Source organism: Abramis brama, assembly GCF_963993115.1.
Source record: "Abramis brama genome assembly, chromosome: 19".
Classification (NCBI taxonomy): Eukaryota; Metazoa; Chordata; class Actinopteri; order Cypriniformes; family Leuciscidae; genus Abramis; species Abramis brama.
The window spans coordinates 27,205,369-27,229,606 of record NC_139981.1 but is presented as its reverse complement, the minus strand read 5'-3'; the positions used below and the strand labels follow the sequence as shown (position 1 = coordinate 27,229,606).

General features: G+C 36.3%; 1 protein-coding gene across 1 annotated transcript in view; it reads right to left on the bottom strand.

The window, feature by feature from the left end:
- The window catches only part of LOC311069532 (CUB and sushi domain-containing protein 1), a 684,283-nt gene that overhangs the window by 175,960 nt on the left and 484,085 nt on the right, over positions 1-24,238 (bottom strand). Inside the window, exons 11-23 of the mRNA XM_084092746.1 lie at positions 21,385-21,488; positions 21,044-21,156; positions 16,591-16,773; positions 15,513-15,839; positions 11,799-11,993; positions 11,563-11,701; positions 11,153-11,340; positions 7,496-7,684; positions 5,260-5,376; positions 4,777-4,992; positions 4,462-4,650; positions 2,016-2,185; positions 258-414 (exon numbers count right to left, since the gene is read on the bottom strand). Of these exons, the coding sequence (XP_083948872.1) occupies positions 258-414; positions 2,016-2,185; positions 4,462-4,650; positions 4,777-4,992; positions 5,260-5,376; positions 7,496-7,684; positions 11,153-11,340; positions 11,563-11,701; positions 11,799-11,993; positions 15,513-15,839; positions 16,591-16,773; positions 21,044-21,156; positions 21,385-21,488 (2,287 nt within the window). The remainder of the gene's footprint in view (positions 1-257; positions 415-2,015; positions 2,186-4,461; positions 4,651-4,776; positions 4,993-5,259; positions 5,377-7,495; positions 7,685-11,152; positions 11,341-11,562; positions 11,702-11,798; positions 11,994-15,512; positions 15,840-16,590; positions 16,774-21,043; positions 21,157-21,384; positions 21,489-24,238) is intronic.

Sequence of the window (24,238 nt, the reverse complement as noted above, 5' to 3'; positions counted from 1 at the left end):
TTGTCAAAATGTATAATAAATGTGACATTTTTCAATCGGACAGTGTCAGCATATTGACTAAGTGATGGGTAAAAAACAAAAACAAGAAGCAAGTAGCAACAAGAAGCAAGTTTCACCCAAACATATGTGAATACCATTAGACATACTTAAAAGAATCAATCAAAAGAATTACTTGTTTGTGCACTTCTATAGCCGTGTCTCAAGATTCAGTGCATGATATTAAGATGGAGCCTTTATTGACATTTTGTTCAACTTACTACTATATGATAGCTTGAATCCTTTGCTGGTACCAGTACCATTACTGTTAAACTCCATCCAGAGATGGTTGGATGTGCTGTTGAGGATGGCTTGAGACATGTCGCTTTTTGTGAAATTGCCCAGGAGTCTTGATGAGCTATCTTGACCATCATAAACCTATGAAAAACAAAAACAAAGACTAAAAGATACAGGAATGTTTTGTTTTGCAGGCAGTCAGTCTCAGAATTGCTTGTCCTTATGATATAGCCGTCTGTTATAAAATACAAAAACAAGTGTTTTTTTTTTGTTTTTTTTCAAAATGATGACTTTTGGTGTCTGCATTGAATTATGCAATTGCTTTTCAAAATTGCATATATTTTGAAACAATAACCCTGCGAAGAGTGCACGGGAAACACTGCGGCATAGGGACAACTATTAAAGGTCATAAATCAATGTCAAGCAGCAGTTTTCCACTTTCTGTTGTGGAGGACACAGTTTCAAGCTTTAATGGAAAATATCATGTGATCCCATGCAGAATGGGCCACTGGTCTAAGGACTGACATTGCTTTCGCTGATTGTCTGCAATGATGCACCTGATATAGTTTAAAATGGCCAAAACCAATCAATATCATTATTAATGAGGGCAAAACGGTTTTCTTGAAATCTTGCCAATAATTGACGCACCTCTTGATGGAAATAAATGTTGTGATGTTATTTCCATCAAGAGGAGCATACATTTTTAGTCAAGATCTTGTATTGACAATGCAAGAGTCAAGCACTCTTTAAAGTTTAATCCAGCACATCCCAAAGACTTTCAATGAATTTAAGGTCTAGACTCAGAGGTGCCAATTCATGTGTTCTTCATGCTCCCTCCCAACCATTCTTTCACAATTTGAACCTGAATATGACATTGTCATCCTGGAATATGGCCATGATCCACTTCCTAAATGGTTGTTTAAGAAATGAAAAGCTACTTACTCCATCAATTCGGGTTAAAAGATCTGTTCCAAAACATATAACATGCTATAAACAATAATCACAGCAATAATGATACAGTCCTAGACTGGTTAAGTATTTGCCTAATTAAATCCAAACAGCCCTTTTTTTTTTTTCTTTTTTTTTTTTTTTGGCCGGGCAGTGTACAAGTCTAAGAGCTAATTTATTGACAGATTCACTTGAAATGTCCAAATATCCTGAAATGTTGACAAACAATATTCTGATGATTAAATGCAGCAGAATCACTATAACTGTGACAAAATGTATGTGTTCGGAATTGCTAAAGCACCTCATTCTTACCCTTCATTTGTGACTTAATTAGTGGCCTTATTGGTCTTAAGGGACCATCTTTCTTCTGTGATGGTACATGTGCCTTGAGCACTGTAACGTAAATTAATCTATGAATAGTTAATGGTGTCTCCAAGTCCCATTTGCTGGTCTCTCATGGATTACAAACTGTTACATGTTAACAGTGTTGCAGAGGTGTTGCAATCGCCGAACTTCATCAAACTTCATGCAACTCTGCTTTGTGTTTGTAACGTCACAAATGACCACTTTAAAATAAAATTCAACTGAAATGTAGTCATTACGCTGCTGTGGCTCACCCAAATTACAGTTAATAAATAAATTAACTTAGGTGTAATTTAATTCAATGGCTGATCCAAAATGCATGACCTCACAATTATTTAACATATAAACGATATATATACAGTACACGTTGACAAACCTATGTATAAAATAATGTACTGTGATGTAAAATGACTTATGTTGGTTGCTCTTACCTTGAGGAAATCTCCCTCGTGAAGCTGGAAGTTGGCGGCTGTGATTTGAATGCCCTTGCCTCTGTCGGTCTCAATGCGGTAGATGCACTCGTGGTTGTTGTCGTAATTTAATGGGTAATTGGGGGACAGTAGTACACCCTGACTGCCCACAGAAGTAGCTCCACACTCGGCTAGGCAAATCCAGAAGTATGGATGGGAAAGAGAGATTGAAAATAAAGAAATAGGTGAGAAGCCAAATGTTTACTGAGGGTCAAAAGTGCAGATATCTAATTTAACTTATTAAAGTAGCACGTGGCTGCAGAAAAGTAGGGGTCGGTCACAAATAAGTTGGGTTGCCTTGAAGCCTGTAGTGCCCTGACAGCTGCTACTCTATTTCCTACAGATAGGCCAATTTTAGGCCAAGGTTTTGTACCGGTAGATTAAGTATTTGTCATTTTGATGAATCACCGCAAGAACAACTTCAGAGGAATACTAATTAACAGAGAGGCCTTTGTGCATTAGCTAGTTGCTGGTCACAAAAGCTCACTGCTGTGTTAGTATCAGATGTCTTTCTGTTTAATATTCTGCACCAGCAACTCTGTAAGAATATAAGCAGATGTTGTTTCAAGACCTTGAGCTCAGCAACTTAAAATAAAACTCTCCAGCAATGGCCTCCTGGTATCCAGACTTTTAAAAACGGTATCAGTTCTCCTCAGAGACAAACTACTGAGAGAATTGATTCTAAAAGGAAGGTGGTTTTGTGCGTGTTGGCGCGTGTGTGTGTGTGTGTGTGTGTGTGTGTGTGTGTGTGTGTGTGTGTGTGTGTGTGTGTGTGTGTCAGAAGACATGAAGTATAAAGAATTAGTCTGGTCGGATTCACTGTATTTTGATGGTCCCTTTAACACATTCTGTTGACTATAAGTAACGTTGCACCTACATGTCTACTAACTCTCATTAGAGTGTAAGTAGAGTATTAGTAGACTGGTAGGGTTAGGGTTAGAATAAGCTGACATGTAGTTGCATGCAATGAATGCAATGAATTCAATGTTAATGCAATAAATTAATCATATATATATATGAAATAGCTAAGGTGTCTATCCCTCCCCCTTCACTTTATAATTAAATATCATGCTTTTTGATTGGGAAACTCTGGTCTGGAGGCTTTCAAAAAGTGGAGATAATTTATTTCAATTAGAATTTCCATATCAACCCTTTATCAACTTTTGTAGCTACTATAATCCTAACCTCTCCAGGCTAATGTTTGTTGTGTTCACCAGACCAATTAAAGGCACACTCACAAGCTCTTATTACTCCACAGCGATTAACCACTATTAAAACCCGGTCTGACAGGAGGACTGCACAATTACAACTAATTATTTTGTCAGAGTTTTTAACTCTGTCCACAAATATCCATGGCCTTAAACACTTAACAGCCACAGAAGAAAGATTGCAATCTGCAATCTGATCAATTTTAATTCATTTATTATAGCAGGGTACATCTCTGAAAGTCTTTCACCCTACAATGCGAACATTTACTGTGTCAAGTTCCACTATAAATAAAACATTAATAAGATGAGGGAATAGTCCGAGGATTTAAATAATGAATTTGAGGCACAGTAAAATGGACTCAATTTAGGATGAAAGGCAGAGACCAGATTTCTAAAAATATGCAATGGCTAAAATTTCACTCTAGTTCTCCCTCCCTTTTATTTTATGGCCAAATTAGCCTGACCAATATTAAAATGCCAACACACTAGAAATTACTGATTTAAAGCACTGCAAATTGATGACTCAATAGTTGAAATCTGCATTTTAAATGTCTATTCATTACTCATAACATTATTCATAACATTACTGGTGTGCATCTTGAGACAAAACAATGGCACTGACATATTTTACTTCCTTCTCTGTGAAACCGGGTGCATAAGTATATTTATGTAGACACTTAAAATACTTTATTAAGAAAATAAATCATAAGAAATTCCGATTCCACTTAATTCCAGTTCATTAACAATTAATTACTTTTTCAGAGCTCCAAATGTGTTAACTGCATTTTAAATTTCACTCACAAGTTCATTCTTATCACAGTAATAATATTTTACTCTTAAATAGTCTTTTTGGTCATGTTAATTCTGAATTCTCAACCTTAATATTGTATGTATGATCAATATTTTCAAGTTTCCAAAAGTACATAAAGGCAGTAAAAGTATTCCATTTAATACTTATACCATATAACACATATAATAATAATAATACAAAGCAAACGTGTCTCTTCAGAAGACTTGTATTAAATTGCTTGATTCATATGGATTATTTTAGACATCTTCATGCACTGTTTGAAGCTTGAGGATTGTGATTAACTAGTCTTTCAGCGGATTGACATAAAATGAAGAGATTTCGTTTAATTACTACTTAAATAAACACTCTGATGTTTGAGAATAATAAATGAAATCATATGACCACCTACCCACACACCTGGGCAGGGCTGCACTCCATACTCTCCGCCCTCCACCCAAGCAAGTGATCTTACTCTCGCCTTCCAGACGGTAGCCCGCAAAACAGGAAAAGGCCAGCGAGTCACCAACCCCGAACTGGAAGCCCACCCTCCTGCTGTATGCTGGTACTCCTGGGTCCTCGCACGGCTCCAGGCTGTACTCTGTGGTACAAAGTCATAATAACTCTTAAACCTCCAGACTGCTTAGCAAAGCATGGGTTAGAGTAAGCACCATGACAACAGTGCCTTCAAGCACACCATAATGAACAGAATGAGCGATGCCCCCACCAGAGAAGGTGATATTGAAGCCCTCGTATGACATGGAGAAGTCCGAGACGAAGCGTAGCTGGACGCTGAAGTTGCCGAACAGGCCAGCTTTGATGGAGGGCGGCAGGACGGAGCCTGTGAGCCTGGCCACCGGCTCAACGAAGCTGCCGTCCTCGGTAATGAGCAGGTAATCATGGGAGTCTTCCAGGTGGAACGTGTGGAAGAGAAGCTGCACTCCTGGGGAGTTTCAGATGAGATTAGGGCCGTCAGTCACAAGCAAAATCTCTGTTTCAACCTCACAACCCACTGAGAAGCCTTCAGAGAGAACGTAATACTGATCGAAATAGAATCGCATTTGCCCGACATGGTGCTGAGTAATAAAATGTAGAGAAATGTGAAAGGTATCTTAAATTCGTTATCAAGGGTAAAATCAATGTGCTTCAAACTGTTATCAGTCAATGGTTTGTATGGCTCTCGCGCCTGTAACCTGATCTTTGGTATTACCTTTCCCATGAGACACTTCTACCGTCCAAGTGCAGTTCAGCGAGTTTGGGTAGAAATCTGGAAAACCAGGCGAAAGAACCGTTCCGGTTTTTCCATAGATATAGCCCCCACACAAAGCTGGAAATACAATAACAAGAAGAACTCATGTTTGAATTTCTAAGAAGTAGTGAGTGGTTTCACAATTTTGCTATATGGTTGTTAAGATGTTTTGGATGGTTGCCAGGGTGTTGCTATATATGCTTCATTGCTCAAATAATAACATAATCAACAACGGTTAAAATATAAGTCCAGATGAAGTTGATGCAGATATCTGGGTCACACTTGGCAAACAATATCCAGAACATGTAAAATACTTCTTCCATAAATAAATACATATAATAAAACTTCCATATAATACAACTTCCAAGGCTTTTTATAGTGAAACTACAAGATGATGGATGCAAAACAAAACATGGAAATAGACATGTTTGTACATGAAAAGCAGCAGAGTTTAACGATACACTAACTAATAAGAGGTTGACATCGCATACAACATAAATACTTGCAAGAAGATCAAAAGGAGATGTAACAACTGAGACAATTTTCCAACAGGAGAACGTCTGTCAGTGGAGACAGTCAAAAAAAAAAGCTTTTTTTTCTTTTTCTTGAAGCACCTAAGTCTGATAAGACAGACTATCAAAACAGAATATCGAATATGTCCTTGAGCCATGCTCATCATCCTGATTTCATCAAAATATATCATACAACACAGGTTGTAACAGGACAGGACACACATTTTTGAGCCTCAGCATTTTGTCCTTAAACAGCCCATTAAATCTCTTCATCAAACGACAAATTCTGACTAATTAAATTTGTAGGATTTTTTTTTCTTTTTCAATAGAATAATAAAGGAGAATATTATGGAAGCTTGTTTCCGCCATAGAACAAAAACTAAAAAAGGTAATTGTGACTTTTTACACAATTATGACTTTTTTTTCCTCACAATTGCAAGTTTACATCTCACAATTCTGAACTGTGTGATTTAAACTTGCAATTGCAAGTTATAAAGTCAGAATTGCGTAATATAAAGTCGCAATTGAGTGTTGTAAAGTCAAAACAAGTCAGTCTATTTTTCTCAGAATTGGACTTTTAAAATGTTTTAAATTGTTTTATTCCATGGAGGAAACAAGCTTCCATAGGAGCTCACACTCAAAGATAAAAAATATTTTTTATTCAGAGGCCCAAACTGAGATTTATATGACCAAAATAAGAGATACAATTCTGAAAGATTGTAATGAAAATCATTCAAGATTTCACAGCAAAAAGACAACCTGTAGTACCACATTCTGAAGGTGCATGTTATTAGAAATATACTAAAAGGCCCTTTACGTGCTTAAAACGTAAATCAGATGGCATAAGGCATGTAGTAAATTTGCATATCAAATTTTATACAGTAGGCTTTATAGGGTCAATAAAGTACATTGATCTGAATTTTATAATGGCTCTGAATGTGTCTCATTTAATCAGAATTTTAAGTCTGAGCTCTCCATTTAATAATAACACATCAGTCTGACAGTAAGGAAATGTGTAATCTTTCATGAGCATGTAAATTTACATTCCTGCAAACAAATGGGGAGTATCTGTCCTGTCTGTAATGAAGGTCAGGCTCTGATGAGAGACCATCAGGCAGAATCAAAGTCTGTTAAAGCAAATGCACGGAGCTGATAAGACGCAGATATTAGAGGACATTGGGAATTCTGGAACAGACTGGCAACAGCCTGATTGCTCTTACTGGAAAACACTTTGTTTACTTTCAATCCCTGCAATCAGGAAACAAATTAGATAAACAGCTTTATAGAGCTCTTAAGGACTTCCATTATTTGTTCCCGCTTCCCTGTCCTACCTCCCACCGTTTAAGGTTATCTATAAAACAGTGCACGCCAGTCACCTCTCCTCTAATCAAAAATGTATGAACTCAAATCTCGGAGGAGTGTTAAGAAGGCTTACCCTTTCCCCTCAGATAAAAATGTAATGCAGCCCAGCAGGGCTAGTTTATGGACCGGGCCAGTGACCTAAGGCCCCCGATTGTCAAGGGGCTCCAAAGTCTCCACCAAAGGAAACTGAAGACCTGGGTGCTCAAAGCATACACTGCAAGCTGACACCAGGGTCCAATTTTTAGACGTTTGTACATTAGGTGGTTGGGTGGAGCGGTTCCTCTTGTACATGACCAGAATTTGGTCTACCGAGAATTGCCTACCGTCACAGCTAGGCAGCGCATGGTTCCACTGATGGTTCCTCTCACACACAATGGGCTCCTCATCGCTCAGAGTATAGCCTTTATCGCAGCTGAACGTCACTCTTGAGCCGATGGCAAAATTGTTCCCGTGCCTTTTCCCATTCACCGGGATCCCTGGATCTAAACAGGAATCTGTTTCCATCATAATGCCTGTGAGGAAGGAACAAAACAAAACAAAATATTTCATTTCACCTCCAAGGTCTAAATTGAAAGGAGGATGGTGTCGGAAGCATTTTATACAGTATAAATCAGCAGCTATCAGTCCCCCTGTGGTTACCTTCCTTCAACCAATACATTTTTATTTCTACTTCCTTTTATATATATATATAAATATATATATATATATATATATATATATATATATATATATATATATATTGAAGACCATTCGGAATAACTGACAGCACTTTTTTGAGGAATTTCTCCACTTGTCAATTTCCCAAGCATTGGGCTCTATTATGTGGCCACAGATAAACCTCTGATAGCTGTCTAAAAAGTCTGAAAAATGAGAACACTTTGACACTTTCAATGAGTTTCATATATATCAGGCGTAATGTCAGAGGTAATTTATTGGGAGTCATGAATATCGTTTGAGAATCATCTCATGCTCCCTTCTTGCCCACATTTCTCATTTTTCTGTCTCTATTGCAGCACATTACATTATAATAAAGATGTTAAATTACTGCTAAAAAAGAGCAACTAGGGACTATTTGTCATGTCATTTGGTTTTATAAAGATATTATTTGCATTTTTCACTTAGGCTCATGGGGAAAAAAGTGATAACATTTAATTTTACACACAGATCTATTTGTATAGTTGCAATAATAGAAAACAATCAGGGAAATTGATATGTGCTATATTCACTATATATTCACTATATCATACCGCTGATCCAGAGGGCTGAAAAGTTTTGTTGGAGAACAGAACAGAATCCTAAAACTTCTGTGGCTTATTTATATGACTTTTCTCGTACTTTTGGGTCAGTAGTGGTGTACGTCTTGGAGTTCTGGCATGGAAACAGCATGCGTTTAGTATGCGCCGTACTGTGTAAGCTGAAACCTCAGTGCCTGTTGCCACCAAGTCTTGCTTAAGGTCTTTTTACAGTCACTCAAGGGTTTTTCTGAACCTGCCTTCTGAGAAATCTGGTTGCAGCAGTCCATTTTTTGCCCCATCCAGATGGTGTAACCACTGTCCCTTTAACTTTGAACTTGCAAACTATGTTTCCAACAGTGTCTCTAGGAACATTTAGTAGCTTCGCTATCTTTTTGAATCCTGTTCCTTGTTTGTGAAGGTGATAATATCTTCTCTTAACCTTTTGACTTAGCTATATTTCTAACATACAGTCAAATGTGACACTCAACAAACCTAGACAGTTCAGATATCCCATGTGTTCTAGCTCTAACTAATGAAGCCCTTGATTAGTTGCATCAGGTGTGCTTGAGACAACACGTTTTGCAGATTTGTGCTGTTGTGAGGGAGTCTATTCAGGGGGTTGAATAATTTTGAGACTGCAGAAGTCATTACAAGTTGCATTTTCAGTTGAATTTGGGGAATTAACCACTTGAAACATTTGTTTTGTTGAGCTATTTCAATTACTTGTGTTTGATTTATTCATTGCAAACAGCTGAAAGTAAATATTGCCAATAAACCCAATTTGCAATGGGGGTTGAATAATATTGATTACAACTGTAAATATAAGGTTTTGGAATAATAAATTGTGATGAATACGCCAAGTTTGAAAAAAAGAAAAATTAAAGAGTGTATTTAACAGCCCAATCAACAAAGCAAGACTAAACCAAAACCTTTCAAAACACACTCAGTCATCCTTCCTTTAATTTCAAGGGGACTAAATTATTATGGAGAAATTATTATGACTAATGAGTAAACTATACAACCGATGACCTTCTACCACCTTCCTTTCATATTATAGGTCCTGGACAGTAATCCTGGTTGCTACTCCTCATAACTGAGCACTAAAATGTCACACGTGGCAGTAACCAATGGCATTTTTAACTCAAATCATACATGGATAATAATAATAATAATAATAATAATAATAATAAAAATTATAATAACAAAAAAACTATTTGCATTTCTTATGCAATTTATAAGTCTACATGAAACAATTATTTAGCAATTTATTTTATTTTTACCTTTATCACCATTTTAAAAATTTAATACAATTATTATTAAATAATTGAAACTGTTTCTATTTGATGCCCATTTGAAAAGTATTTTCAGTTTTGTTTAATTTTTGTTTTAGCAAGGAATATTCCTTTCTGTTCATTTACAGATTTACAGTCTGTGTCATGATGTGACAGACTACAACATTATTATAAAACACTACTCTATTTTTTTATATATATATATATTTAAATTCTGTATTTTTTTTTTTAAACAATTAATTAATTAATTTATAAATTAAATGGGAAGTCACCCACCCACAATCAATTATGCTAGGACCTATAATTTCAGTTTACATGTCCGAGCATAACTTTGAGGTGAGGGATCAAGGATGCAGTGGATTGTAAAAGCAAAACAATTTATACAGTGTGGTCTATACGTAGATTTCAGATGATTGTATTAAATTATGTTTTCTGAGAAACCTGAAAAAATTACTTGGGCAATTATTTTAGGAAGGTGCGCAATGTAGTAGAAAGTCGTTGAAAGAAAAAAGTCGTTGTAAAAAAATAAAAAATAATAATAATAATAATAATAATAATAATTCATCATATGATGTATTTTTAGGACTTTAGCTGACACAAAAAAAAAAAAAACAAAAAAAAAAAAAAAAAAAAAAACACGGGATATCTGGGTGTAGGTAACATGGAGAAAGAGTATGCATTGTTCAATTACTGTATGTATACTACTGACATTGCAACCATAAAAAGCTGGTTGAGAATATGTTAACTTGTCTTTTAACAGTTTTAAGATTAAAGTAACATTTACATGTTTTTAACATTTCTACACTTAACTATACATTTGACATATACAGTAATCAAAATAGTTTATACAAGTGGAGGTTTATCCGTTTTCCAATAATGACAGGATGCCCAATGAGGTTTACAATTTACCCAACTTCTTTTTACATATGCCTGAAATAGATTTAAAATCCGATTTCAGCTTGTTCTGGTCTAATCCCTTTTAACCAGTTGACAATAACCACAAGAGCATTAAAACAGGCTTTTAACAATTATCATTGGTCTATCTGTTGAGCCTGCATAAACAACAAACAGTCCTTGAGTCAGCGGGACATTAAACTTTAATCGCACTCTGAAGCAGAGTTTATAAACCCACCACCACCTAGCATATTCAAAAAGAAAACAAACGTTATTTTCAAATGTTTAATTATTCACAGAGGTTCCTCGCCTCACTTAAAGTTGTCGACTGCCTCTGGATGTTGATATTTGTAATGTGATGCTATCACACATGTTTTCTCAAAATAATTTTTAGACAACTACGAAACTATAATTGTAACCCTGGAGAACCCGTTCCAATTACATTACATGCACCAGAGAGCATGTCCTGCCAAAATTTGCGCAGTATTGCAGAACCGCCCACTGTGGAGCATGAAAACCCAATATCCATGCATTTAAATCACTGCAGATGCTGACTCACTCTCGTAGCGGATCTGGAAGCCTTCGCTGGAACGGCTGTTGTCAGTGGTAAAGAGCAGGTACATGTAATTGCTGGTGCTGATGAGGAAGTGAGGGGCTTGAGTGCCGTGGTACTCGCCAATCAGCGGCGATGAATTGGAGAGCCCGTCCCGAATTTCCAGCGTGTCGTAATTAACCTCCGTCTGAAACCTACACAGAAAAAAAAAAAAAAATGAGCGGAACGTCTGCTTATGACCTAGGTCTTTAGCAGAATTACTCTAATGAGGGAGATTAAACTGGAAGGTTAAGAAGCGAAATTGTAGGAGAGCAAAACTGCACTGAAGAGACTGCGGTCAAGGTTTCCAGAAATGGGACAGGAGTTGGGTGTCTTGGGGTTTCATGTGCTCTGAATTCCCCAAAACAAATCAATACCTGTCAAAAGATATCTTGATGGCATGATCCTTTCTGGCTTCAATCACCCATTCACAGTTAAGGGAGTCTTTGTAGTATCCGGGCCAGCCAGGGGACAGTAAGACTCCCATGGGAGCCGTTAGATGTCCGCCACATGGAGCTGGGACAGTGAGAGTGCAGAAAATAGAATGTCAACAAAAGCCCATCTTACAAATCCCAGCAGCACCTTCAGAAAGCTAAGTAGAGCAAAGTCTCACCTTCGCAACGGGGGACGGCTGCATTCCACACCACGTTTCCATCCTGGATGACACAGGTGATGGATTTGGATCCGTGTGTCTTGATGAAGCCCTCATCGCATGTGAAGAGCACTGAGCTACCCAGTAAGAAGTGCTCTCCAAAACGCTGCCCGTTGATGGGAATGCCAGGGTCGTGACATTCATTTTGGCCAAATGCTACAGAAACGGGATGAAAGTATAATCAGTGCTGAAGCATATAATACATAATTCTAGGTCCTGCCTGTCCTTGTCTGTCAGCACTTAACATGCATTATAAGAGTACCTAACCTTCAATTAAGTAAACTATAATTATCTTTTAAAGATTAAATAACGCAACTGATATTACTCAGAATGCCCAGTCTCATAAGCGAAATGTTGTTGCAGTGACAATTTACTGTGTACTTACAATATAACCTCATTTTGGAGAATCTGCAACACATGCGAAAACAATGCTAACAACCATGATACCACTAAACCTAATTCATATATCACTAATCTTTGTATGTTATCATGTGTTTAAATGATGCAATAATGTAGAGACACAACCAAAACGTCAAAAATATTTCAAATTAAAATAAGCTTGGATGATGGTCCTGTACACCGTATGGTTGAATTCAGAACGGGAACAGACTGCAATGACTGTGTATGATCAAAGCTAACATATATGGGAAGACACTCTCATGGCAACTCATAATAATTTATACAAGATGAAATTGTATGATAATATACAACTTTGTGTTATCATCATGCTTAGATTTATAGGGTTTGGACAAGAGGTTGGGCTTAATGTTTAGCTTTAAGTTTGGGTTAACGGATGCTTTAATTCAAAGTGACTTGCAGTACATTACATTCAAGGTTTACATTTCATCAGTTCATGCATACCCCTAGGAATCGAACGCATGACCTTGGCATTGCAAGCATCATGTTCTACTGTTTGAGCTAAAGGAATTTTAAAAGTTTCAGCAACTTTTGCGAATTAGTATGACTTCTACTGAGCCTGGGTTGGATACCACACAATACAAGGGATAAAGGTGATAATATTAATGTACATAAATCCACCCACTATCAAAAAGGCACTCCAGTAATATTTAACCCTCTTTTCAAAGGTTTCCATAAAGCCTGGTATATCTTTAGATGTTATAATGTGTTAAAGTGATGCTCTCAAGTAGAGACAAAAGCAATACAGTATGTCAAGATATTTACCATTACATTTGCCATTACAGTACAATTATATAAGTTAAATTGTTCTGTATTTTCATTTTCTATATTTGAACAGCTATGAAGTAGTTCCAGGTTGTTGTTTGTAGAACTAGTCAAACTAGTAACAGTGGCTTGATTGACTATTGAATTAGTAGTGACTATGAAAACTTAAGGCACTAAGGTTCTACATGAGCACTTAAGGGACCAAAATCTGAAAAATGTCTTGAGATAAACCAAATGCCACCATGGTAGAAGTGTAATAACAGACTCTAGATAGTTGAATTATTTAAAATCAATACAAATATTTAATGCACACTCCACTTTGTGTCAAGGCAGCATTACCATACTGCAGGGTGTGCATAAATTCTCATAATTTAATTCAATAATTTCTTATAGTAATAGAAAAATGTATTTCTCACTTTACATTAACAGTTACAGTTTCTCATGAAAAATAAATCCGAATGGAAAGCCACAGACGTTGAGGCGTTGAGAGCATCCAGTCGCATCACAGCCCTCGTAACCCTCTATAGTGGTTTGAGACACGCTCAAATTTTGTCAAATCTGTTTTCCCTTAACACAACTCTGTAGACAGCTCACATATGTGTCACACATGCATCACAGATGTCAGTGTGGAAGCTTCAATTATTCAATATGTGCACTCGCAGAAGCAGAGAATCCTGCCAAAGCTATTTTAGTGTTTTCATTTTGGTGAACACATCTGTCTGCGAAGCCCCTGTGGAAGTGTGATGGCTAATGCATGGAGACCTTGCGGCCAGGGCTTAGGCCATGTACGCAGCTCTACCCCATTCCCCAATGACAGCCTCATTGTTCTTACGACCGTTCCTGACAGTTGCTCCAGCGCCACTCCAGCGGAAACATGTCTACTTCTTTCTGAGACAATGACACACCATTACCGAAGCAGGACTGTTGAGATATCAAACAATACAATCCACTGACACTGACATCGCCTGCAACTACTGGTTCCATCTACCCCCAAATTTTGTTCCCCGTAGACGAGCCAACACAAATCACAGTTCCAGTTTCACCAATTCACAAAAAATCTATATGTCTGTTTTCAGCTATTATGCTCACTGACTCGAGTCATTTCCAATGGCATTCTAACTGTCTGTCATTATTATTGTTAATTATTCTTAAAAATGCATAATTAATACATTACAGCTGTATTTATGCTTAGCAGATGCACTTTTAATCCAAAGCATGCGTTTCCTGGGAATCAACCCTTGACTATTGTTAGGACACGCTCTACCAGTTAAGGTACAGAAACACTACATTGGTATCAAAGCAATGTTGCAGAGAGGAGAAAGCTTCTAAATTTGATGTGTTTTTGTTTCAAGAGCGTATTTCAGCAAATAAGCTTCCAAGGTTTGCCATAACAACTTTAAGTACTTACTACTGCTGTGGTCACCTCAAGCAACTTCACAAGTTAGCTTAAAAAAATGAACTGGCTAGCTAGCTTAATTTTCAGTGACAAGCTGGAGGAAGGCTCTCCATTTCCTTGTGTGCAATGAGATAGATATGATGCAGCCATAGGATAAAAAAGCTTAAAGATAAAAGATCAAAAGCTTGTTTCTATAAAAATAGAATCCCATGAAAATTGTACTGTAGGTGAAAATGCCCTTTAAGTGCGGAAAGTATGTACGTATGGATTTTTTTTTAGATATTTCACGACAATATTCTCAACCTAGAAAAGTAAATATTACAAATGAATTAAATATCTGATTTAAATTCTGTAAAAAGACACAGGCTGCAAAAACAACCCTATATTTTTGCAAGTTTCAGGAAAATAAAAGAAGAGAATCAACTCTTCTTCTAATCAACTAGCCATGGGAGAAAGTGATCCAAATGTCTCTTGGACTGATACTGATTGAAAGGTATAATTTCTAAATAAATACAAATCAATCGTGCTATTACGCTATCCAATGCATGTCCGGGATACCAGAAATTTAAAGGTGACATTGAAAATGTCAAATTTGATGTACTTCAGGACAGTATTGCAAGTAAAAAGAGAAAGCTGCCACTATGGTGGATCTAGTAATACGCCCTGCCTTCCAAATATGAGTCACTGCCTGGTCTTAACAAAACTTGGGGATACCATTAATGTCTGATTGCCGTTGTTTTTATTTATTTATTTATTTATTTTATTTGTTGGTATGTCCCCATTTAATTAGATAAGAGCTAAACTTGCATGACTGAAAATAGCTGCCCGAGTGCATTCCCAAGATGGCCGCCAAGTGAACTGACTTGCCTTGTAAGGGACTTTGTTATATCCCAGTTTAATATGTGGATATATTGCTTTATAAGCAATTTTTGGGATGATTTCCTTTAAAAGTGGAAACAATGTGGCTCTATGGCATTATCAAACATTACATCAAATCAGCCCAACACAGCTACATTATTTGTACTCTTAGTAGTACAGAAATTACACACTTCACCTTCAAAAATAATACACATCACAAATATATATATTGCATTTACTTGTGTAGGTGATATTAAACCCCTTTCCCGTATTTGAGTGGTCTGACTGGAACTCCAAGCGCATTATATGCCCATTACTAGCAATTTGCGAGGGTACATCCTTCCCAGAGAATGTTCCAAATGTGGTGGGCTCCGGCATCCCATCGTCTTTCACAATGAGATAGTCAAACTGGGGCTCCATCTCAAAATCGCTGAAAATGAGATGGATCCGATTGCCTGGCTCGGCTATAATGAGCCACACACAGTTCATGTTGTTTCCGTATTCCTCTGGGTAGTTTGGCGAGAGGATGATGCCTGACGGAGTGGTGAAATTGAAGAAGCAGGAGACTGTGGAGATGAAGACAAATATAATTCCATTACAAAGGTCACAATATTTATTTTAGCTCAAAATAGATGTTACTAGGAATGCTATTTTGTCTCTTAAAAAAAAAAAGATGAGAGGAAAGATAGTTCACATAGACCATGATAATGAGTTCTTTGCATGGTGCAGAAATGATGACACGTCAAGGAATTGGTTCAAAGTATGAGCTTTGTCAGGAAAACAGAAAACAAAAACAAAACATCCATTCAAAAGGTTTTCATTTTAACAACAAAACACATTAATGAGACACTGCTTCCTTATCGCTGTACTTAAGAGAAAATGACCACTGCATAACAGGATTTTCTCAGATTGTGGGGTGACTTCACTACAAAATTTAAAATCAGTAAAATAAAAGTTTTCTTTTCTTTTCAGTGACAAGCACCTTGTTTAAATGCAAATTTAGATTATTATAGATTGATAGATATCATATAATATTTTTGTAGATCAGGCATTTATGTCGATCTACAAGCAAACACACAATTTTTATTGCATTCCCTCTTGAGTGAGGAGGAGGAACAGTAACATGTTCCAGAAACAGAAATATGATAATTAACCTCTCATACAGCAAACCTGGGAATTGCCAGCATGGACGGATGCCATTCGGCATCATATGTGTCCCTAATCTAGATGTCATGCTTTTACAGCGACGATACATTAATCATTCTAAATGGCAACATGTTAATTATAACCATGCATTTCAGAAAAAAAGACTCTTACAGACGCAGCTGGGTTTGTTTCCAGACCACTGGTTATTTTGCTGGCATGATATTGTCCTCTCGCCAACCAATTCAAAAGCAGCCTGACACTCAAAGGTCAGCACATCACCGTGTAAAAAACGGTCTCCAGTTCGCTTTCCATATGCAGGGATGCCTGGGTCTCCACAGCCACCTTTCTCAATTTCTGTGGAAAAAAGGGTACATGATTATTTAATTTAAATATGTTGTTTTCAGTCTGGCTATTATTATGGATGTTGTTCTGAGATGCCATATGATGAGTCTAAAGCAGTGCTTTTGCTCTAGAACTTGGATTTTACCTTGAGAATCAAGTGCTTACCCAACAATGTACCACTTACTTATTGTGCAGAAGTAAACAAAAGGTCCTTACCGATATGTATTAATATTAACATTAACATGAACTACATACATCCAACAACAGGGCTCCGAACAGGTTCAAGAAACGAAAACAAAAATTGGAAATGAACAACATTTACAGGAACATAAACAAAAACTAAATCAAGCTTAAACATTCTGAACAGAAACGCTTATTTGAAATTACCATTAACCTGTTAAAAACAGTATTTTAATCGAACTGAATTCAAATGCCATGGCCTATGCAAATGTGAGGTTAACACATACAACATGACTGAAATACCTGCACTCAGTGGTCAATTCATCCTATGTAAGTTGCAAGGCAATGTTTTGGCATTAGCTGTTGGATCGCAGAAGTATATTCAAGGATATGTTACCATGGCAGGTTATATCCAGGGTGGTGTGTTTTTAAAATTGCAATTTAGTGTAAAACATATATTAACTGGTATTTGTTCTAATCAAACAGTTTCCGTAATGATGTTACAGAAGGGACACATGAACAAAAACGATTACATTTTTATTTTATTTTTCGTTTTAAGCCCTGCCCAACAATATGTAAGAAATATAGCATCAACATACAACCCTCTACAATGCGAGTAAATCACTCGCATATGCGACCAAATTTCACGAGAGGCGACTTAAAAATGCAGAGCACATGCATGGCTTGTTGACTGAACTGTCATGGTCCCGATCGGACCAGTACTGCGTCGTCACGAAATTTTAAAGTTTATTATTTGCACACGTTTTTAAGCCTTGATAATTTCAACATTCAAGCGCAAGAAGACGCGAAAGAGAACTTGCTCGCGCTGTGTGAGAAGTGTTGTGTGCGCAAACTGCACATCTGAAGCACGCGAATACTAAATAAGCCCTCTTTCACATATTCTTATGCTTCAACGGACAATTTCACACAAAATACTAATAATATTCCTGCTGCTGTCTGTTTTTAATGTTAATCAAATAACAAAGACTTTCTGTTTTGTTTTTTGTTTTGTTTTTTGTGCTATTGCTTGTAGTTTGATTATTGACAGTTTTAATTTCTAAATGTCTCTAGAATGTCAATTGAGCTGTGCATTTTGTATTTTCCTAATTTCTTCAACATAACAACAGCAACATTATCTCACTCCATTTAAAAGTTGCTACCTATTTATGTTGTTATCCTAATATGATTATTGTCTGTTGCACTTTTATTATTTGCATTTAACATTGTTTTTTGCGATGCTGTTTTTTATTTATTTTTTAGACCAGACCTTCAGCATATTTTTGAGTACTAGTGAGAACTACAAAGATAAGGCTTTATATCTCCAGGAAGTGTTTGGAACGCAGTATAGAACAACAGTGACAAACAAATGATGTTCAGGGAAGTGTTCACTTTTATGTTCACAACTATGGTGTCAGCTAAGCAGCAAGTGCTCTATTGACCCAGCCAGACGATAATCTACAGTGGATGAGTTTCCCAATTGTGGCAAAATCCACAACCTCTACAAGGTGTTAAGAGCATGCCTAATACCTTAGGAATTAGTTCAAGAACCCACAAGAATGGTAGGCTATCGTTATCGTGACCAAGAAGCAAACAGCTCTAACAAGGAACAATGTTAAATAACGCACATAAAGGCAACTGGGAACATTAACAGCTATAGAAATGCTCCGTTAAACATTCACATATATTTTTGTATGGGTTCTGTTAACACACCATTAAGCTAATGTGTTTACCTGCCTTAAGCTCTGGACCAAACAAATCTATTATGTGTCCTATTGACAAAAATGTCAAATTTGCCAGGACAAGTTATTGTGTACCTTAGACACTGGCAACAGCAACTAATAAATGACTTGAAATAGCCATAAATGGAAAAGCACTTCTCTGACATTTTCTGTGCAATTAAGTGTAAAATAGTTTTTCAAAGCTCAGTTGTGTTTGGGTTCTTTGGTAATTACTCAAGCATTTTCTTATTTAAAATCTATTAAATGGAGGAATTTTGATGGTTATTTCAATCATGGATATTTTCTTCCCCTGCAAATAGTGTTAGAGTCTGTGGACCTCCAGAATCATTGTCTATTTCAACAACCAAAATCGTTAAATGGCTGTAAAAAACTAAAGTTCAAGTTCTGACACAAGAAACATTTTACTTGTTTTTGTCAGCAGCAGTTGAGGCACAAATTAAATTAAATGTTGAATCTAATCGCAAACAGTAGCTCTTTACTAAAAACAAGCTCAGAAAAAAAAGCTTCTCGAATTCTCAGACTACAAAAACACAGCGAACAGAGATCGGACAAAGAACATAAACAAAGGCAGACCAATCAAGTAAACAAGAAACAGGTGTTGCAAATGATTCAAACAACGAATCACCATAGAAACGAATGCAAACAAAGGAAACGGAAAAGAAAATAGTCCAAAACTATAACAGAAAAAGCCATGCAATAGTTTTGTGAGGGGAACATTTAGAATGATTAAATACTGACAATTAAAAAAAATTTTCCACCAAAAAAAAAGTAGATTTAAGAGTTGCATTGGAGGGGAAGATTTAAATTTGTCAATGTGCAATGACTGAATTCCAGTTTATTGGTTTGGAATGAAATGTAAATAATGACTGATTTACATTTTGGGTATACTATTCATTTAATTCTTTAGAGGTTTGGGTTTAATCATCCACTATGAAATGAGGCTTTGGTCTGTCTGAAGAAGCTCATTGTTGGTGACCACAGTCGGCAGTGTGGCACAGTGACACAATTTATCATTTCTGTTGAGGGGAAAACAATCCTTTGCCAATCTAAGAACTTTTAAATTAACGTATGAAATGATGAATTTGACATCTACACAGCCTCAAACAAAGTGTCCCACCAGTGTGTCCCAGTGGAAATGTTGTCAAACATGACAACGTGACTAGAAGCACAAGTGTGAAATTGGGTTTACACAAAGTTAATTGGGTTTGTGTCATTGTGCTGGGCTATCCAGACAGTGAGAATTGCTCAATTGTGAGGTTACAGTTCAGAGTGAAGATCGGCTAGGGAAAAACTCTATTTCAAGGTATTAAACAGAACGCTTTGGAAAAACAAGTTAGGGGGTAAAAAAAAGAAAAGAAAAAAAATGGATAAACACAAAACAAAAAGACTCATTATAATTAAGGAAATCTACTACATACTAAAATAATTATATACAATTTAAATCAGACAATAAACTAAACTAGAAAAATGTGAAACAGAAAAAAAGTTATGACATAATGAATTAGAAATACTGTGCTAGGTCTAATTGGTGACATTGATCATGTGAATTCCTTTGTTCAAAAGATCAGATTTTTGAAACACTCAAATCATGCTAGTCAAAACATGATCATGTTTAGCACAAACCTGAGGAGCTTTGAGTGGTCATTAAAGCAAATTCTAAGAAATTCTTGATTTTTTTACATTTTACATTTATTTATTTCAAATCATCATACTGATAATATATATATATATATATTATTATTATTATTATTATTATTTTTATATATATTTTTTTTTTAAATATTAAATTAGAAATGAATACAAAATAGAAACATTTTCATAAGTTGATAATATAATTCAGTAATATTGTATATATTAAATCATAACATGATGCTAAATAGAATAAATTTCACCACACCATCAAGAGTTCAGATCTTGAGCAACATGTTTACTTGTGTCAACTGTTAGCATAAGAAATGGCTGTTGTTGTAGCACATTTTATCAGTTTATCTGTGCATATGTAAATACATGCCTCAATGTATTCTCATATCTGACTTGCTTTGATGCTATTCTCCTGCAGGGTAATCGGCAGGTAGAATATTTCACGCAAGCTTTTCAAACATGTTGGCACAGCACATACACTGCTCCATTTGCCTTCGATTTGCATACCGTTTAGAAACTGGCACGCTTTAACAACCGAAAGTCACCAAGTCAAACATTTTCACTGTAAAAAAAGAATAAATAACACACTTATATTTCTTGGAAAATACGAAAAGGGTGACCGTTTACAGTCCTGTTTCATCACTCTTATTGTGGGTGGAAATGACCATGTGAAAGAGAAAAGCAGCAGGTGTGCATGGTTTCCAAACATTACAATGACATACCTTCATATACAGCCTTAAAACCTTGCGATCCGATTGTGTCATCGGACTGCAAATGGAGCCACATCTGGTTGCTCATGCTCACAATCAAATCGGGCACGCTGGATCCTGTGAGACTGGAATAGAGGCACAAAATCTAATTTTCTTCTTTCATTTACGTATTCATATGCAGCCATGAAAGCTTAGACATAAACCCAGAGCCTATTTGATGTAGTGGTTGATCTTGAAAGAAAATAATAAACTGTTATTCCATGGAGCATATAGGAGAAGGTATGGAGACATTTGTGAACAGAAGCACATGCATGTTCATAGTTTAAAAAAAGACAGCTTTTTTCTCTACTCACACATAAAGCACTCTTCGAGCATCACCTATCTTCCCTCCGTCACCCACTGTTAACGTGTCGTAGGCTCGCTCAAGGTCAAACTCTTCAAAAGCTAGCTTGATGACCTACAGGGATAAAGGAGAGGTCATGACCAAAAAGCCCAGAGGTCAAAAAGGCTGACTCAGAGAATGATCATATTAAAAAGAAGTAGAAGAAGCAGAGCAGGTCAGCCATCGCTCTGAATTCTTTTCCATGGCTATAGGTATGTGTGGCTGATTGCAGGAGTAAGGAAGGTGGAATTAAATAATTTTGTTTCATTTAAGACGTGAGATTTTCTGCCATGTAAGGTGCAAAGCCTGAGGAAACGGGACGCATGTTCATTTGATGTGATCACAGAAAGAAAATTGGATTCAAGGAGAGATTGCTGTAAGGAGAAAAAAATTCAAGCTTAAATAGGACAACCCTATTATCAACATCCTCATATTTAATATTTTTTTTTCTTCAAATGGGCCATTAAGAGCCATTATTCTCATCTATATTCTGTCTTGTCTTTAAATGTGATTGGCACATTTTTTTTTCTAGTCTATTTTAAAGAGGAAAAAAAAAAAAGATAATTTTGTCCTCATTTACTCCCCTCATGTACCAAACCTGTATGTCTTTCTTTCTTCAGAGGAACACTAAAACAGATGTTATGCAGAATGACAGCCTCAGACACCATTTATTTTCAATGCATTTTTTTTTTATATATATATACACAATGAAAATGAGAGTGGATTGAAACTTTCATTCAGCCTTTTGTGTTCCACAGAAGAAGAAAAGAAATTGGACATAAGTAGGTAAAATTCCATTTGTACTATCCCTTTAATATGCAGACACATAAGTAAGCCATTTGTAGGTTGTTTTACAAAAAAAAAAAGTGTAAACATTATGGCTCTAAGCATCCCAACCAGGGGTGTGTTTCCTGTACAACAATTTAACTGCTTAACCACTGTAATGCAATGCATCGTTGAGACAAATTAACTAGCTAGTCACTACTGTTTCCTGAAACCGTAGTAAAATGGTTGCAACTCTGTCGTTTGAACCATGTTCTAACACACCCCTGACAGGCAGAGCAACAATGCTCAATCATTACTCATGTATGTGATGGTAAATAAGCAAGACTTGAAGTCCAGGTGTATCATATGCCCATTACTACTGATCTTCCCAGAGCACATCACAAACATGATTAATCACATTTAACCATTATATAGTGAAAGTTTATTATTTCCAAGTGTTTGCTAATTTATAACAATCAAGAGTTTTTACACAATTCAAATGCAAGAAGAGGCAAAAGAGATATCTATTTTGTTCGATTTATTCGATTGTCGGTTCTGTCTTTAAGTGAACGTAAACGTTTCTTCATATTGGTTCCGTGCATTCTGACGTGCATTCGTGCATTGGTTCCGTGAATTTACATTTGTATTTATAACTGTTCTATAGTATTTATCTATGTTTTAATTTGTGTTATTATTTGTGTCTGTTCATTTGCCTTTAATAATGTTTGAACTTTCTTACCCGGAGTTTTTGCTGTGGTATCAAAGTACTTAAAGTGTTCATTATGTAATAAATGTGAAGCATAGTTTCATTTGTCTAAAAAAAACCCCAATTTTATTTATTTATTTTATTATTTTTTTGCTGATCCGAAAAATGATCCGATCAGTGAGTTTTGTGATCCGTTGCACCGCACCAAACAACACTAACAATAAATGTGTTATAAAAAAAAAAATATGGAATAGCACACAGAAACCCTAATACTTGACAGAAAACACTGAAATAGGTGTCCTGAGAACTCACACCTGTCTATGTTTTAGATTGTAAATAGTGAAAAAGCATGTACATTTACATTTAATCCTTTAGCAGAAGCTTTTATCCAAAGCAACTTACAAATGAGGAGAGGAATAGAAGCAATCATACTAACAATAGTGCAGCAATATGCAAGTGCAGTGACCAGTCCCAGATAGTCTAGCACAGTACATGTAGCAAGTTTTATTTTGTTTGTTGTTGTTGTTTAAATATATATAGAATAGTAAGTGTTAGTATTAATGGGTCAAGTGTTGCCGAAAGAGATCTTCAGCAGTTTCATGAAAATGGCTAAAGACTCAGTAGCTCAGGCTGAGTTAGGCAGGTCATTTCACCAGCAGGGAACAGTCCAGGTAAAGGTCTGTGAAAGTGATTTTGTGCCTCTTTGAGATGGCTCCACAAGGCAGAACACAAGCTTCCAGAGGGCACATAGGTCTGAAGTAGTGAGGTATAGGTATTTAGGTATAGGGCTGCAGAGCCAGTGGTTGTTTTGTAGGCAAACATCACTGCCTTGAATCTGATGCGAGCGGCGATTGGCAGCTATCCACATCACGCTATTAGGGAGGATGATATTATTTAGCAAATCAGAAGACAATCTGGAGCTATCTGCCTCTCACTCCAACTTCGTAATTGAAAAAGTCCAATACAATTTCACTTCATGTTGAACTTCTATCTTAGAAATGCTCCTGTCTGTTGATATCTCTACGCCAAATGCTAGATCCGTAGCCTTGCGCATCCTATGTGCAATTTGGTTGCTATGACATTTATTTGTTGACATTCAAACACCTACAAAGCTAACAATACTGTTGGCCTTTCGCTGCTTTACAACATCTTTTGTTATTGAAATGCCTTTATGGTCGGTGAAGTATGACTATCCCAAATGTGACTTTGAATGTTATGCAATTTTAGTCTAACAAATGACAGTGAAGTGGCTAACACTGGATACAGCACCTTTAATTCAGTATAATTAGAAATAATAAACTTTTTGGTCATTTAGTTGTTCAAACATCTAGAATGCGTGCATTCATTTTTATAA